Source organism: Diabrotica undecimpunctata, unplaced genomic scaffold, assembly GCF_040954645.1.
Source record: "Diabrotica undecimpunctata isolate CICGRU unplaced genomic scaffold, icDiaUnde3 ctg00000593.1, whole genome shotgun sequence".
Classification (NCBI taxonomy): domain Eukaryota; kingdom Metazoa; phylum Arthropoda; class Insecta; order Coleoptera; family Chrysomelidae; genus Diabrotica; species Diabrotica undecimpunctata.
In genome coordinates this window covers 303,846-322,556 of record NW_027311900.1, presented here as the reverse complement: position 1 = coordinate 322,556, position 18,711 = coordinate 303,846, and the positions used below count along the sequence as shown (strand labels likewise).

The following is an 18,711-nucleotide window of genomic DNA, read 5'->3' as shown; positions in this document are numbered from 1 at the left end:
CCACCCCACACCATAACGGATCCTCCACCAAAAAATGTGGTGTGAGAAGTTACACTCAGCATATCGTTCGTTGGGTCGTCGCAACACACGAACACGTCTGTCGTTATTGTACAAACAAAATCGGGATTCATCAGTAAATAGCACTCGTTCCCAGTCAGCCTCTAACCAATTAACGTGTTCTCTGGCAAAATGTAGTCTCCCCCTTCGATGCTCTGCAGTTAATAGAGGACCTCGGGCGGCAACCCTAGGTGTTAAGTTGTATTCCCTAAGTCGCTGGCGACAAGTTTCAGTACTAATTTGTATAGCATGTACGTCTGGAAGCTGAATTTGCAGACTTCGATGTGTTACAAAACGTTGTCGAAGAGCAGAAATTCTCAAAAATCGATCTTGAATAGGGGTAGTTAACCGGTTTCGTCCTTGCCCTGGTCTGCCAGTATGATCCCCTGTTTCGAGGAATCTTTCTAAGACCCGTGAGACAGATGTGTGGGACACATTAAACCGACGACCAACCTTCTTGCGACCGTATCACTACTTGGGCACATTCATCTCGGGTTAAATTACGTGATTGACGCTCCATAATTAACACAATTAACAATAATCAACAATTAAACAGTAGCCGAATAAAATTCGTGAACACTTGGAAATTAGTACGTTTATAGAATTAGTACATTTTTTGCTTCTTTTTGTTTTGTTGCAAAAAAAACTATAGCGATAAAACACAGTCAATAAATATAGAGTGTACGAATAGCATATACAAGGGGCTTGCAAAATATAACATTACAATGGAAATTTTTATTAACGCTAATAAAATATTTTAATATTTCAAAGTGGTACGTTAATTTCTTGGAGAAGTGTATATCCATCAGATGAAAGAAAATACCTTATAAATACAAATAAAATATTGTGTTTCAAAAATACTAATTAAAAGAAAATAAAAATATAGCCTTATTTGTGGTCCCAATAGACCACCGTCGTGCGGTCTTGTTATTATTTAGACGTCGTCGATTGGAGTGTTAATAAACAATTTTCAAAACATTAAAACGGCATACAGATTATTAGAGAGATATTGCAGAGTCAATTTTGCACTTGCTGTATTATAGCACGCGTTATTTTGACAGTAGAGCATGAGCAGATGTGATATTTGGCTTAGGCTGCGTTATTGAAAATACGGCCTGCCGTTATTACGGGAGCCGTTACGCTGTGCGGAATTCGTTGCGCTATTTTCTTTCTCAGGTTATGTATGTTATTTGTCTTTCATCTAAACCAAGTTTATTAGTAATCATTTTAGTAGTATAATGCAACAATATAATTAATAATTTGAGATAATGATTGAGGTGAAAAATTGAATAAAAGCTGAAGATCTTTAAGCCTGCTGAGATATGCGAGCCTTCTCATCACTCCAGTAATGTAGAATGCAAATGCATTTACATTTACCACTAACAGAGTTTCTAGTATTGGTACGAATAAAATCTGGTAGGCGTAAAGCTCTTGCAAATGTAGGAATATCTTGTCTGCTAAACCTAAAATTTATTTTTACATCTGCTTACAACATGTTTTCTAAAGTAAATTCTTGATTTTGTGGATGTAATACATGTTCTCCCACAATGTTATTTAAAATGATGAACTCTACATCATCATCATGATCCATTTTCAATATTTTGCGAACAAATGAAAAGAAAACATAAATATCGTAAATAACGCAAAGTATGCATAAGCTCAATCAATATCTCTATTTGTGATGTGTCAGCCGTATGTCAAAACTGTCGAAATAGCGCGGTTTAAATAGTGCAACGCAGGCACTGTTAACTTTGCAATAACTCTCTATTTTTAAATCGATGTTCTCCGTTGTCCCCCCCACGACTGCTGGTTTTAGGGGGAAGCCCGGAGGTAGGAGTGGCAAACTTTTTGCACCTTTTTTGGGGTCCCAACATTGATATTCTCAGAAAAATTCAGCTTGTCGGTCTCGGTTTTACAAATCAAATCTCTGACGACTGGACTACTAGAGAAAAGCGCTTTAAATGATACACATCTAGACCAACCTAAAAAGTTTGGTCCTTAATACTATGAAGAGTTTTTTTGTTGATACTTCGTTCATTTAAATAGGGCCTTTGAGTGTTCTATATCAACTTAAATGTTACAAGCAATAGTAAATTTATTGCATTCAGTATATTTCCGTTTTAGGGCGCCTTAAGGGCCAAGTTGTGTTTATAACAGGAGCATCGAGTGGAATTGGCGAATTCACAGCTTATGCTTTGGCGAAATATGGAGTTAAGTTGGTGCTGACAGCACGAAGACCCTACGAGCTCGAAAGAGTCAAAAATAAATGCATTGGTAAGTGATTTTTTTTTCATTTTTTTCTCATCAGCGCTTTAGTCAGAGTGGCTACCTCTATACCGCATAGGAGGATACTACATATCGCACACTTGTTGCAAAAGTGACACAACTCAAAACTGGTTATATGTATTTGAGTTAGTGATGTTAATGGAGTCCATATCGATATACTGTTCGTTGCAAGATATTTCGGATTTAATCTTCTAGGTATAGTTGTATACAGGGTCGGACTTATATACTGATACATTTTATCAAAATTACGGCAATCCCACAAAGTAAAAGAAAAATACATATAAGTAATACTTTTATATTAAAATATATATTTAATATAGTGAAACAAAAAAAAATTTAAACTTAACTATCGTCTACATTTAAATCGGTATCACTATCATCGCTATCGTTTAAATCTATAACTACTCTATTTATAATGTTTTGGAACTGTAAGTATTTTTCTTTTAGTTTTTTGACATGCTCTATACATTTTATCCAATTATCTGCTGTAATATTATTACATTCGGTCTTAATTAAATCTACAACAGTCGAAAATGATTTAGGAGAATTATTATTTTCCTCAATTCCTGAAAAAGTGGCAGGAATGTACAGGATATCGTCACTAATCATTTCTATATCACTCATATTTATAGTTATTACACTGACTTCTGTTCTAAATGAACGACAAAAGAAAAATGAAGTTCTTTTCAAATAAACTTTCTGCTCACAGAAGCCCATTTAGTGATAATTTGATATTAAGTAAACATTATCCTTTTACCTGAATAAAATTCCAAGAAATTTTCTAATCTCTTATAAACACTGGCTTTACGTACCTATAGAAAATGTCACACTGAGAGTGCAGTACGGGTAAGATACGGCAATGCTTTTCTTATGGAGAATAAACGAGCAGGGTTGTCGGTTTTCTCCAGCTGTTGATTGCTCATTGTCTCACAGGACCGACTTGGATAAAATGCATCTGCCGGCAGTACGAGTAAAATATTTTATATCATGTATACGTATACAGTAGAATAAAAAGGCATTGATGAGTTATTGACAACGAAAACTATGAATTTTGTATATAAAACGTCAACATGAGATATACAATTGAATCATATTCATAAGAATAACATTTGAACACCTCTTTACGAGAACAACATACAATAACTGTAGTTTTAATGTTTTACATAAAATAGAAAAAACCTACATAATTTCTAGGAAAGAATTTGGAAACTTGGAAATGATATTATTTATAGATATTATATATAATATTCAAATTTCCAATTCTTTCATAGAAATTAGATTTTTTCTATTGTATGTAAAATATTAAAAATACAGTTATGTTGTTTCTATAAATAGGTCTTCATTTGTTTTGTAAAACTTCTGCTACAAATTACCATCATTAACATAATCACCTAAATATGGCCATAAACTTGTTTGTCATAATTAGTATTTTATAAACTCCAAGCTTTCCCTATTTCACCCCCTACCCATCCTTAGGGTGAAAGTGCTTTTGGAAAACGAAACTACACTTCAAAATTTAGTCCGAGTTTCAACAGAGAGCATGGAGTCCCATAAGTTTAAATCCGGTGAATTATTTAACGGTTGCGCTAAACTCGTAGTGTTAAATGTGTTGTGTTTTTTACAAAATACGGAACAACTTAATGTAAGTGCTGCTGTAAGACGTACTTCGTTGATGACTGGTGTTAGCGAAAGAAGCATTTACAATTTCAAAAAAGAAAAAGAACAGAGTGGAACGTTGAAATCGCCAAAAAAAACGTAAAAAACGAGTGTGTCAATCAAATTCTAGAATATTCACATATGACGAGGGTGTAAGAAGTATTCTACGGAGAATTGTTCATTGTGAATTTTTCATGAAAAATTTGCCGCCATTCTTAAAGCATATACATAACTTCATACAAGGTAATGAGAATATACAGCCGTTGTCTCTTTCTACTTTATACAGACTTCTGAAAGATATTGGATTTGTTTATAAGAAACGTGGCCGAAGAAGCATCATGGTGGAGCGAGAGGATATTATTCATTGGCGCCATAATTATTTGAGAACTATACGACGTTTGCGAAAAGACCATTGCAATATCATATATTTGGACGGATCGTGGGTTAATGTTGGCCAATCTTTAAATTACGAATGGTGCGATACTACGATACAAAACAGTCGTGATGCTTTTCTCAAAGGTTTAAGTACTGGCTTAAAAGCACCTACTAAACGAGGTCGACGATATGTTTTATTGCATGCAGGTTTTTCAGGAGGTTTCCTTCCTGGCACACACTGTTTGTCTGGCAAAGAAAAATGATGGCGACTATCACGATGAAATGGATGCCGCATATTTTGAGTCGTGGTTTAAGGAGACATTAATATCAAATTTACCAAATAATGGTCGCAGGAATGTCATTGTAATGGACAATGCATCGTACCACTCCCGTAAAAAGAGATTCCCTAACTATTCCGGGAATAAAGCTGCAATCAAGGAATGGCTAGTGGAAAAAGACATTTTTTTCGAGGAGTGTTATTTGAAATCCGAGCTATTAGAAGCAGCCCGTGCTTTTTAAAGATCAATACGATAAGTATCATCTTGATGAGTATGCTTCACAACATAATGTTTATATTTTAAGGCTTCCTCCATATCACTGCGAATTGAATACTATAGAAATGGTGTGGAACCAAGTTAAGCGATATGTAGGTACCCATAATTCCACTTTTAAAAACGACGAGGTACGCCAGTTGATCGACGACGGTTTCGCACGCGTCACAGAGCAAAATTGGCGCAATTATGTCAGTCATGTTGTTGAGAAAACGGAAACTGAGATGTGGACTGCGGACAACCTGCAAGATGACATAGACCAATTGATAATACACGCGAACACAGGGGAGAGTAGCGAAAGCGAATCCGACATCTCGGATGTAGAGGACGACTTTAGTATAATTAATTGAATATCTGTGAGTAACCTCGATTATTTTACACTGTATAACCAATAAAATGCATTTACCAGTCCAATCAGAGTATGGGCTTTTCGGATATTGGGCTGGGTGCACGGAAATCGAGTTCCCGGAGGTTCCACCCTGTATATTTATAGCTATCAAGAAATGTAATTTAAAATATATTTGTTAGTTTAATAAAGTATAAATATAATATAATGTTAAATAACTTACACTATAAACCTTATACCTGCTCATCTGGTCAAGTGTGGGCAAGGAAAACCATTATCCCATATGAAATAACACAAGGTTTCGCTGAAAACTACCAGATTGCTATGCCAAGGAACTAGGTAAACTTATGTTGTGTGTAAAAAATGCGAGACTGCATTATGTTTTAACAAGGACAAAAACTGCACTTCAGATTTCCACAAAAAAAAATTTCATAGTAGGTGTTAAAATTTCGCAGTGATTCAAGTGCGCAACTTGTTTTTTTAATAATATCGCCGGGATTAAAAAATGTGCAAAGCTTTTTCGATATTCCCGTTCCTGATAATTTTTCACATATTTACAAAAGAAAAAGTTTTTCTTGGGTATTGGGCTGGGTGCGCGGAAATCGAGTTACCGGAGGTTCCACCCGGTATATTTATAGCTATCAAGAAATGTAATTTAAAATACATTTGTTAGTTTAATAAAGTATACAGTTTTATAATAAAATTCTCGCTAAAAACTTAAGGTCTTTTTATTCAAATTCATGCCTCTTATTTGGCTACTTGAAGGCAATTATTTTATCAATATATTATTTTATAATAAATAACGATCTGGGTACGGTTCTGTGACTACCACTTGGACCTGTTTGTATCGCCAAGCACAAGGCGTGAAATCCGGCAATTGTGCATTCCTATATTAGCCGTACTGCACTCTCGGTGTGACATTTTCTATAGAAATTTGTAATTCTGAATTCCAAGTACAAATGCAATTAACTGATTAAATTTAAATAGGTACAGAAACGTATGCTTAAAGTTTTATGTACCAATCGTTAACAACTCAAAATTGAAATACGTACCTGGCTACACCTACTTTGTATCATTTAGTAAAGTACCTTTAAACTTTGGATAGAATTTAAAAGAACCTAATGTAACGAAAGACTAAGGGTGTCTATTCGTTACGGCATTAAGGGAGTACAGTCATTTTGTGCTTGATATCGGCCCAGTCTCTTAATCTGGGGAATTCCATCCGAATTATCTTGCAACGGATAGTACGCATCAATCACCGAAATTGTTTTAAATTCATCTATTGGACGCGAGGTGGCAATAGTGTCACTTTTCATGATACAAATGGGTATAATATTATTCTACTAAAGAGTTACGATGATAGTTGTGCCTTGATAGTTGTTGGCGTACAATTATACAAAATTAGTATTTCGAATTATGTCGTTTATAAAGAGAAAATTTCACCTGTCTGGATTATTTATTTCGTGTTGTATCAGTTTTGTAGCTTAAATATCAACTACAATTTTTTTTTAATTTGCCTTTTCTCGTTTTAGCTGTTTACGGTAAATATACCTGTTGATTATTATATCATCAAAAATGTCACAATTCAAAATACTGTTGTGAATTTATTAAAAGGTTCAATATTTATAACACTTACGGATTTAATTTATTTCTTTATTTATATTAACTTATCTGACAATAATTTATTATATCCGTATTTAACAAATTCGCGAGCGCGGGTCTTGAGAATTAACTGTTTTCAAAATAAAAGTTCCCTCATATTTATACGAAAACAGCCGCTCTAGAACTTGATGGATGTTGACCTCAATTGACCTGGTTTCGCCTCGAATGGACAGGCCTAATTCCGGAAGATTCCAATGGAACCAGTTTTTATTACTTGGGGTTTATGGTCGAAAAGTCTCGTATAATCTAAAACATATTAGCATTAGTCATCATATATTTTACAGTTATTTTTAGGCCAGGATAGTTATCGTAACATTGCCCCCCTCTTAAAAGATGGTTCCTCCTGGAACCTTTTCGGGACTGGAACCGGAACTGTATGCTGGTATCGGCAACTGGACCCTCTTTTACAACTTCCAGTTGTATAAAAATGACAAGGGACGGTTTTCTCTCCGCACCAGTAACTATGCGGATTGCAACAGACTAACACCTGGACTTCGGTGTCTTTGAAGATCTCCTCCACCATATTTCGGATAACCCTCCAATCTAATTGGCGGCACTCCAACTTTGGTATGGCTAACTTTTGCACGTCGGACTCTAGTACGTGCTCTCTCAATTTAAGTAAGGCTTCCCATACATCTCGGTAGGTAGGTTGGTCACGGGCAGTGTCTTTTGTCACCAGGTAGAAAAGGTAACGTGATGCATCTTGGAGCTTCAAGGTTTTACCGGGAGCTGGCACTTGGCATTGAAGTTCTGCAACTCGACCAAACTTCCTTCGAAAGACGGATGCCAACCCTGGTGCGTCTTTGATACTGGCCGGGATGGTAAGGGCCAGCGAGTAGTCATCGGGGAGCGCGAGTAGATCTTGATTTTCTTCAGTGGTAACACCATGTCTCGCTTTACCGGTACCTCCATAGGCACCCATGAATTCCTCAAACGTGAGGTCAGACACATCGTGGACTTGGTTTACTTCCACTTCTTCATCTACGTCGTGGTCACCTTCGAAAGATGCCAACCGGTTATGGTGTACTATCATCGGCTTTCCCCTCGGAATCTTGCTTATTCGGTAGATGACATCGTTGATCTTCTCCATAATGAGGTATGGACCTTCCCAAAACTGCTGCAATTTGGGAGAACAACCTTTTCGCTTCTTGGGATTATACAGCCATACTTTGTCGTTCTTCTTAAAGCAACCCTTTTCGGCTTGTGTATCGTACCGTTTCTTCATTCGGTCGCTAGCGGTCTGAAGGTGGGAACGGACTAACTCATGTACATCGTCCATTCTTCTTCGTAATTCGATCACATAATCTTCACCTGCTACATCTTCTCCAGGTCGACATCCAAACTCGAGATCACAAGGTAGTCGCATTTCGCGTCCGAATAGGACTTTGGCTGGTGTCTGGCCTGTTGATTCGTTAACAGCAGATCTGTAGGCCATTGTGAAGAACGGAAGGTATTGGTCCCAGTCTCGCTGATGATCGGACACCATCTTTGTCAAATACTTGCCAACTGTCCTATTCATTCGTTCTACCATACCATCCGATTGCGGATGATACGCGGTAGTTCTTGTTTTCTTCATGCCTAGTCTATCACATATTCCTTGGAATAGATCACTTTCGAAGTTCCTGCCTTGGTCACTATGGATCTCCAAAGGCACTCCAAATCGGCTGATATATTCTTGGATCAACTTATCTGCAACGGTGGCGGCCTTCTGGTCTGGAAGTGCGTAAATCTCGACCCACTTAGTGAAGTAATCCATTACTACCAGCATGTACTTGCCTCCATTTTCACTTTCTGGAAATGGCCCAGCGATGTCCAAAGCTATTCTTTCAAACGGGCTTCCAACATTATATTGTCTCATAGGAGCTCTCCTTTTTCGGTAAGGCCCGTTACTCGTGGCACAAATAGTACATTTCTTACACCAGTCTTTTACATCGTCGGAACTGTTCATCCAATAAAACCGTTCCCGAATTCGCTGAAGGGTTTTCCTTACACCAAAATGCCCTCCCGATGGACTGTCGTGTAACTGACGAAGTACTTCGGCTATTCTGCTCTTTGGGATCACCAACTGTCTTCTCTTCTCCGAACCGTCATCATTTTCCAGGACTCGTTTGAGCAAGCCATCTTCGATGATAAATGAGTCCCACTGGGCCCAATACGTCTTAACTACTGAGCATAGGTTTGATATTTCCTGCCAAGGTGGTCGACGGTTTTCCTCTTTCCATTTTCGGATTTTCTGTATAACTGGATCTCTCTCTTGTTCTTCTCTTATCTTAGTAGGCGTCCAGTCGTCGTTGACAATCGTCGTTCTTAGCACTGCTGCTTCCTTGGATTCCGTTTTGTTGCAGTGGGAACACTCTGCTGGGCATGGCCTTCTGGAAAGAGAATCAGCGTTTCTATGGCTAACTCCGGCCCGGTGCTCAATCTTAAAATCGTATTCTTGGAGTCGTTCGATCCACCTGGCTATCTGACCCTCTGGATTCTTAAACTGCATCAACCACTTAAGGGCGGCATGGTCGGTTCGGATTAGAAACTTTCTGCCATAGAGGTATTGATAGAAGTGCTCTACTGATTTCACTACTGCCAGAAGTTCTCTTCTCGTGACGCAATAATTCCGTTCAGGTTTTGAAAGAACTTTACTAAAATATCCGAGAACTCGTTCCTGTCCTCCTTGAATCTGAGACAGCACTCCTCCAATTCCCACATTACTTGCATCCGTATCTAAGATGAACTCTCCTTCTGGCAGTGGATACCCTAAAATTGGTGCTCTTATTAAATGCTTTTTCAACGTTTCAAAGGCATTTTGGCAGTCTATATCCCAGCGGTATTCTCTTGCTTCCTCTGTAAGTCGCGTTAATGGCTTAGCGATATCTGCAAACTTCTTAATAAACCTCCGGTAGTAAGTACATAGTCCAAGAAAACTTCTCACTTGATGTTTGTCAGTTGGTTTTGGCCATTCCTTAATGGAATCGATTTTTCCCTTATCCACGGCCACTCCTTCTTTACTGACTATATGACCCAGATAATTGACTCTACCTTGAAATAGCTGGCACTTCTTGGGGTTTAGCATCAATTGGGCAGCTTTAAGTCGATTAAAAACGTTTTCTAAATTCCTCAAATGATCTGCGAATGTCTCTCCCAAGACGATTATGTCATCCAAATAAACCAGGCATGTTTTCCAAGATAACCCTCTCAACACATTTTCCATAAGCCTCTCAAATGTCGCAGGAGCATTACAGAGTCCAAATGGCATAACGTTGAATTGCCACAATCCAGATCCTGTGGTGAAGGCTGTCTTTTCTTTATCTACTGGGTCCATTTCTACCTGCCAGTATCCAGACTTCAAATCCAAAGTAGAAAACAATTTACTTCCAGCCAATGTGTCCAATGTGTCATCGATCCGAGGCAGAGGATAACTATCTTTCTTGGTAACGTTGTTCAGCAAACGGTAATCCACACAGAACCTCGTCGTTCCGTCTTTCTTCTTAACCAGGACCACCGGAGAGACCCATGGGCTCGTAGAGGGTTCTATCACCCCGTCTTTCTTCATTTCCTGAACAATCGTTTCAGCTTCCTCTCTCTTCGCCTGTGGTAATCGTCGAGCTGTTTGACGAATTGGCTTAGCATTACCAGTATCAATTTTATGCTTAACAACGGTAGTTCTTCCCGTCTTTCCTCCTTTCGGTACGAAAATATCACGATACTGCCGAAGAAATTCCCTTAATTTCCTTTTTTCCATCTGATTTAGAGACTGTCCTGCAACTGCAACCATTTGGTCGAATTTGTGGTTGGAATTATCAGATGTTGTCGCCTGACGGATTATGGATGTCACAGGTACACAAGTTCCTACTTTTGTCTCTTTTTTTATGGACACTGGGTAGTCGTTGACATTGATAAGTCTCACAGGAATTTCTTTAGCCGAAGTCACCAATTCCTTTCCAATTATGATTCCACGGCCAACCTCATCGTCGTGGTTCCAAGGCTCCATCATAACAGGTCTCCCTTCGTCCACAATTCCCTGTAGCCGCGCTACTATGATCGTTTCGCTTCTCGCAGGCACGACTGTATCTTCTTTAATGGCTGCTTGCACAGTGTTGTCATTATGTGGATGGAGAAATACCTCCTCGTTGCCAACTTTGATTACCTTATTCTTAAAATCCAATTGGAATCCATGCATATTCATTACGTCCATTCCTAATATAACATCCTCTTCGATGTCAGCAACTATAACAGTATGGACAAACTTTTCTGCCCCAATTCCCAATTGTACCTGGATTTCTCCATGAATGTTGGCATTTTCACCTGTAGCGGTCCGAAGTCGCAACCTCGTTGGTAACAGTTTCTTACGGCTGTTTATAACTGTCGGGCGTATAATGGTTCTGGTCGCTCCGGTATCCACCAACAACGTATGCTTTTTACCATTTATGTCTCCATCGACATATACACTATCTTCACGACATTTCAAAGAAGCTATTAGTATGAGAGGGTCTTTGGAAAAGTTCTGGGTCGAAGCTGCCCCCCTAAGGCTGACCCGTTCTAGTTTTCCTGATGGTGAGTTTCTTGATTTGCGTCGTACCTAGGGTGCTTACAGGAGCTTCGCACGTGTCCTATTTCGCCACAATTCCAGCATCTGATGGTCTTCGTTTTCTTATATGTCATGCTTTTCATCATATTAACGAGCTGGTCAAGTTTATCTTCATCTCCTTCCTCTTTTACAGTCCTAACTTTACTGTACCCGCCAGAGGCCTGCGTAGCTGACTCGTATTCGGGAGCGGCGGATAAGACATCAACCAGCGTCTTGTGACGAGCTAATCGTAGTGTTCTCTGCATTTCATGATCACGAAGACCATCAATAAACGTTTGAACGGCCAATTTTTCCATCATGTCTTCGGGAGCTGTTGGATAAGCATATCGTACTAATCTGGCAATATCTACCTCATATTCTTGAAGAGCCTCATCTTTCTTCTGTCTACGATTTTTAAGCTGTGACTGATATACATGCTCCAAATGTTCGTGGCCATATCGCATATTTAACCTCTTCTTCAGTTGTTCGAAATCATCGGTCTCCTCTACGGCTATGGTCTGAAGCATATCTAAGGCATCTCCTCGAAGAGCGATAGTCAGGTTTACCGCCTTTTCTTTTTCAGACCATCCATTTGCTCTTGCGGCTGATTCGAACTGTTTCATGTAGTTGTTCCATGACGATTTTCCATCGAAAGTTGGGACTTTAACATGAATAGAACCTCCACTTCCTTCAAATTTCGGCCGTGTCTCCAACTTACATTTCGTCTCGTCTTCTTTTATCTCCACTGTAATCGGATTGTTACCTCTCTCTGCTGTCCCTGTTTCCTCCATCTTCCTTTCCATCTCTTTCCATATCTTTTCTTCGAAGGCCAACATATCGGCAGCAACTTGGTTTTTTAACGAAGACACTCTATCGTCAAGAGCAGATATCTCTGAAGTGACTTTAGAGATGTTAGCAGAAACTTTGCTTTCCAGAGAAGAAATCTCGTTAGAAACTTTGCTTTCTAAAGAAGCGATGTCGCCGGATACTTTGTTCTCCAATGATGCGATGTCGCCGGAAACTTTGGCTACATCACCAGAAACTTTGGCTACATCAGAAGAAACTTTCGAAATATCGTCAGAAACTTTGTTCTCCAATGATGCGATGTCACCAGAAACTTTGGCTACATCACCAGAAACTTTCGAAATCGACGAGAGGACAGCATCATGCTTGTCTTCAAATATATAAGTTTCCGGATCCAAACCCTCTTCTTGCAAAGCGTTCTTTAGTCGTTGGACTAACTCAGCCTTTTTTCCGGTGGAAGCTAATTCTCTGTCTTCAAGATGTCTTCTTAAATTAGTCACTGTCAGCTCATAAATCGTAGCCATTTTCACAATTTATTTTATATTCACTTGTATTATTATTATAAGTCTAATTTATGTTCGATCTCACTCTGACACCATTTGTTGTGAATTTATTAAAAGGTTCAATATTTATAACACTTACGGATTTAATTTATTTCTTTATTTATATTAACTTATCTGACAATAATTTATTATATCCGTATTTAACAAATTCGCGAGCGCGGGTCTTGAGAATTAACTGTTTTCAAAATAAAAGTTCCCTCATATTTATACGAAAACAGCCGCTCTAGAACTTGATGGATGTTGACCTCAATTGACCTGGTTTCGCCTCGAATGGACAGGCCTAATTCCGGAAGATTCGAATGGAACCAGTTTTTATTACTTGGGGTTTATGGTCGAAAAGTCTCGTATAATCTAAAACATATTAGCATTAGTCATCATATATTTTACAGTTATTTTTAGGCCAGGATAGTTATCGTAACAATACTTCAATTATGTGAGAGTCGAAAGATCAAAAACGTCACAAGTCAAAACAGTGGTTTTTTATGGATTAAAAGCTAGTTAAATCTAAATAATGCTAAAGTCGTTTACTTTGAGACATCATTTAATCAGCTGCTTTTGAATATTCTAAAACATTCTGGTATGTCAGAACTAGTTTATCGCAATTTGTAAAAAACCATTTTTTTTTTCAGTTGTGTCACTTTTGCAGGAAGGGTGCGATATATAACTTCTAAGCATATTCATCTCATTTTCATAAATGATTTTCAATTTTCAATTTTTCATTTGATTCAAAATCAAAATACAAGGAGAACGATGGAAAAAGTATATAGAACAGCTTTACAACGACGAGTATAGAGATCGATGAAGAAGATGGAGAGGCAGAAGACGAACTGGTAACAATAACGGAAGAAGAGGTGATAAAGAATATATTAAAATTAAAAAACCGAAAAGCCCGAAGTCCGGATACGATTACGAATGAACTACCAAAATATGGAGAAGTATTAACAGAAAATATTACGAAACTACTACGAAAGATCCTTGAAATGAAATGCATACCAAAGGAATGGAAATCAAATATAACTATCCCTATAAACAAAAAAGGGTACAAAAATAACCCATCCAGCTATCGAACTATTACGTTGCTTGACACCAGTTTGAAATTATATTCTTATTGACTAAGATACTTGCTGAGAAAATAATTGAAAAGTATCAAATATGCGAAGAGCAACAAGGGTTTCGGTGTAACAGATCAACTGTCGATACCATATTAATAATAAGACAAATAGGAGAGAAAGCAGTAGAATTTAATACACCTGCATTCATGTGTTTTATCGACATCACTAAAGCCTTTAATTGTATTAGATTACAAGATGTGATTGAACTTTTACACAGAGAGACTATAACAGCCACTATAAGACATACAATAAAGGATATTAACTCTGATCACAAAACAAGAAAAACGGAGGAAGTCAACATTTAATCAGGTATAAGACAGGGTGATAGCTTGAGACCGTATCAACAAGTAATTCAACTGTTTGGGAACGCAAATTCGATATCTCCGAAGGAACCCGCATACAAGCTAATAAAGCAGCTTACGAGTCAGGAAGGCTACGAGAAGTGATATGGAGAAATAAGAACATAAGGATAAAGAAAAAACGTGCATATATAGGACTTGTGTACGACCAATGTTAACCTATGTTATAGAAACAAGAGCAGAAACAACAATTACAAAGAAAATCTTAAGAACAACAGAGATGGAAATACTGAGCGCGATAGCAGATAAAACTTTAAGAGACAAAATCTCTAATACACAAATCAGAGACATGTGTAAAGCACATGATATCGTCAGATGGGGACGCCAAAGAAGACGAGAATGGAACCAACACATTAACAGAATGGGAAGAGAGAGACTTGCCCGAATAGTAAGAGATGGAAAACCAGAAGGTAAAAGACCACAAGGCAGGCCTCCAAAAATATGGAGAGATAGCTGGCAGTCAACATCACAAATACTGCTAAATCAGATCAGAAACAACAGGCCTTAAGGCCTAACATACAAAGAAGAAGAAGAAGCAGTGATGTTTTTCTTAGGAATTGCAATGAAAGTAGAAGTCAGTCAATCATCCGGTATTTCTCCTGTTTCATAGACCGTATTTAAAAATTTGGCACGTGTACGTTGTTTTCGTTTATCAACTTTAATAGATTAACAAATATCTCGTCCGGACCAGTGCCTTTCTGTTTTTCATGATCGTTCTTCCCTCGATCAACATAAATGTCAGCAAATTGTTTACCATGAATTTTTTGATTAAATTGAATTAAAAATCAGTATTATTATAATTAATTATAATTAATTTATACTGACATATTTAGTTATTAGGAATATTTTGTCAAGTAGCAGTTTCCTTTGTATTTAAATGTGAACAGTAATTTTTTATCGTATTAAAATATTTTTGGTCGTTGTTATCGCCTACAGAATTATTTAAAAATGGGGCCCATCGATCTTTTGTAATACGTGCATTAGAGAAAAATTGTTTATAGATACTATTTTTTTTAATTTCATAAAACATTATACAGACTAATTCAAACAAAGAACAACTGAATGTCTATATATGTACGTATTTTGTAAATGTATGTTTTTGATTATTTATATTTTTAAATGCGATAAAGAAAAATGCGCAAAACTGGACTGTATCTTAATGTTAATTGAAGACATGAGTGGATAAAAGTGTCATGTCGCATTTTCAAAGTTTTAAGTAAATTAACAAAAAACTTTTTTATTTTTGCTTTTGATTTCAATGGGTGAGAAAAAATGGATAATTTTAGGCTTTAGAAATATTCGTATAATTCAAAAAATAAAATCTTAGGCATACCTCCGAGATAATACAAAAGGTCTTCTTCTTCTTTCTTCTTTTGGCATCATAACCCTGGATTGGTCTTTGCCTGTCTGGCTATGTCCTTCCATTCAGATCTCTCTTGGGCCCTTCTCCTCCATTGTCTATATTCATGGTTTTCAGGTCGTCTTCCACGTCATCCAACCATCTCGTCATGGGCCTTCCTTTTTTCTACCTTCCTACCGGCTTACACTGTAACATCTTCTTTGTCGTTTTCGTATCTTTTTGTCGCTGAACATGTCCCAGCCATGACAGTCTTTGACTTTTAATAAATCTTACAATGTCATACCCTTCATTCAGTTCATTAACCTAGTCGTTTCTCCCGATTCTCCATGTGCCGTCTTCCTCTTGCACCGGGCCATATACTTTTCTCAGTATCTTTCTCTCGAATGTCCCGAGTTGGGTTTAATCTTTTTTCGTCATTACCCAGGTTTCACAATCATAGGTTACTACGGGTCTAATCAAGGTTCTGTAGATAGTCATTTTGGTTGTTTTGTCTAATAATTTCGATGTCGTCAATCTTTTATTAGCATAGTATGTACGATTCCCACTGGAAATACGTGCATTAATTTCGCTACTTACGGAATTCTTCTGATTGATTTCTGTGCCCAGATATGTGAAGCACTTTCAACAGTATAGTTGTCTATTGCTATATTATTTTCGTTCTCAGATGTTCTTTTGAACATCTGAGAACTAAATGACTTATAACTAAAATGACTATCTACAAAGTAATTGTAGAGCCCATTCTTACATATGGAGCAGAATGTTGGCAAATGACAGTAAAAGGAAAGAAAAAAGTTGACACGGTTGAAATGGACTACCTAAGAAGAGCTTGCCGTATATCAAGAGTAGAACGTATACCTAATTCTGAAATTAGAAGAAAAACAGATAGAGTACATACAACTTCTGAAAGAATAGAAACTAGACAGTTAATATGGTATGGACACGTACAGAGGATGGACGACAACAGATGGCCAAAAAGAGCTATGGAATACAATCCAAGTAATAGAAGGAAACGAGGAAGACCAGCCAAGTCTTGGATACAAGGTGTTATGGAAACCATGAAAGACAGAGCCATTGATGAAGACACCTGGAGAGATAGAAAAAGATGGCGATCGAAATGCGGGAAGCGGCAGAAGCTGTAGGATCCCCGCTTATATATATATATATATATATATATATATATATATATATATATATATATATATATATATATATATATATATATAGATGTTCTTTTGATGATCATGTACTTAGTTGTTATTTCTTTTATTTTAAGCCTTTTTTTGTGCTTCAGGATCATTTTTCTTGAATGTTTCCATTAGTCGTGTCTTGCTTTTACTAATAATGGCGACATCGTCTGCATATGCAGTAATTTGTATGTCCGGTTACATTGGTTTTTCTGATGACTGCTTCAAGAACTAGGTTGAACAGCATGATTGAAAGTGCGTCTCCCTGTCTCACCCCATGTTAATGTCAAACAGGGGATACAGTTCTCCATTTACTCTAACTGCGGCTTTTCAACCCTGCAACGTAATTTTTATGAGGCTGATATATTTTTTTGGTATACTTAGATTTCGGAGGTCTTCCAGCATTTTGTCTCTTTTCACACTATCAAAAGCTTGTTTAAAGTCTATATACATATTATATAGTTCTATATCGTATTCTTAAGCTTTCTCTTGTATTGTTCTAAGTATGAATATGTTGTCTGTAGTGGCTCTATTTGGTCTGAATCCATTTTGATAATCACCAATTATATTTTCGGAGTATTCTGATAATCTACTGTAGATAATGCCAGAAAGGATTTTGTATATTATATTTAGCAATGTAATTGGTCTGTAATTCTGGCATTTCCTCTTATCTCCTTTTTTATATATTGGCTGTATAAGACCAACTGCCCATTCCTCCGGCATTTGCTCCTTGGTCCATACCAACTTTATCAGGTAATGGATTCTTCCCCAGAGTTAGGGTCCTCCATATTTCAACAATTCTGCCGAAACTCCGTTCGTTTCTGGCGCTTTACTGTTTTTTGGTTTCTTTATTATTTGAACTACTTCTTCATAAGTACTACTTCTTCTCTGATTTTCAATGTGCTGCCCCGCCGTAAAATATATTGTCTCGTTTTGATCATTTCCATTGTCTGCATTTAGGTAGTATTCTTTCCATCTCATTATAATTTTTTGTTTCTCTGTTAGTTCTCCGTCCTTGTTTTTCATATTGTCAATTTTGGTCTAAATGACTGTGTGCTTTCTTTTGTTCTTTTATAGAATTTTCTGCTCTCGTGTATGTTGTTATGTTCTAGGATTTCTTGTACTTGTTTTTTCAAAGCCTCTCTTTTTTTCTTCTGCATATTCTAGTCGCTTGTATTCTCTTTACGTTATAAATTTCTCCGCTATTTCTTGTATTTCTTTGAAGTTGGTTAAGCCTAGCTTGCCTTTTTTCCTCTACTGCAGTTCTGCATTCATCATCATACCATTTCGCATTTCTTTGCCTTTTGGCTTTTCCGACAGTTTCCTCTGCAGATTGCGTTATTATTGTTTTTAATTGTCTCCATTCTTCCTCGGTAGTATCTTCCTCTCTGATTCCGTTGAGTTTTATTTGGAGAGTATTTTGATATTCTTGTGTCTTTGTTGGACTGTTGAACTCTTCAACATTCCATTTTTTAATTTGGCTATTTTTCCCTTTTGGCACTGTCACCATTTTTTGGCGCAATTTTGCCCCCACAAGATAGTGATGTGAGTCAGAGTTCGCCCCGCGATACGTTCGGACATTAGTTATGTCTGTTGCCCATCTTTTTGAGATGAGGATGTGGTCAATTTGATTGGCTTCATTGGTTCTTGGTATTTTCCATGTTCCTTTATGGATATCTATTCTCTGGAAGTTAATGCTGACAACTACATAATTATTTGCTGTTGCAAATTGTGCAACCCTAAGTCCATTTTGACTGGTTTCATTATGCAAACTATGTTTCCCAAATATGTTTACGAAAGTTTTTTCTTTCCCCAGCTTAGCGTTAAAGTAGCCC

The 18,711-nt window shown here is 37.3% G+C and overlaps 1 protein-coding gene across 3 annotated transcripts in view; it reads left to right on the top strand.

Annotated features, from left to right (window-relative positions):
* The window catches only part of LOC140431190 (dehydrogenase/reductase SDR family member 7-like), a 44,965-nt gene that overhangs the window by 5,439 nt on the left and 20,815 nt on the right, over positions 1-18,711 (top strand). For all 3 annotated transcript variants that reach the window (XR_011949639.1, XM_072519110.1, XM_072519112.1), the window contains exon 2: positions 2,182-2,331. Coding sequence is in view for 2 of the 3 variants with exons in the window: in XM_072519110.1 (XP_072375211.1) it covers positions 2,182-2,331 (150 nt within the window). In the remaining variant the exon portion in view is untranslated. The remainder of the gene's footprint in view (positions 1-2,181; positions 2,332-18,711) is intronic.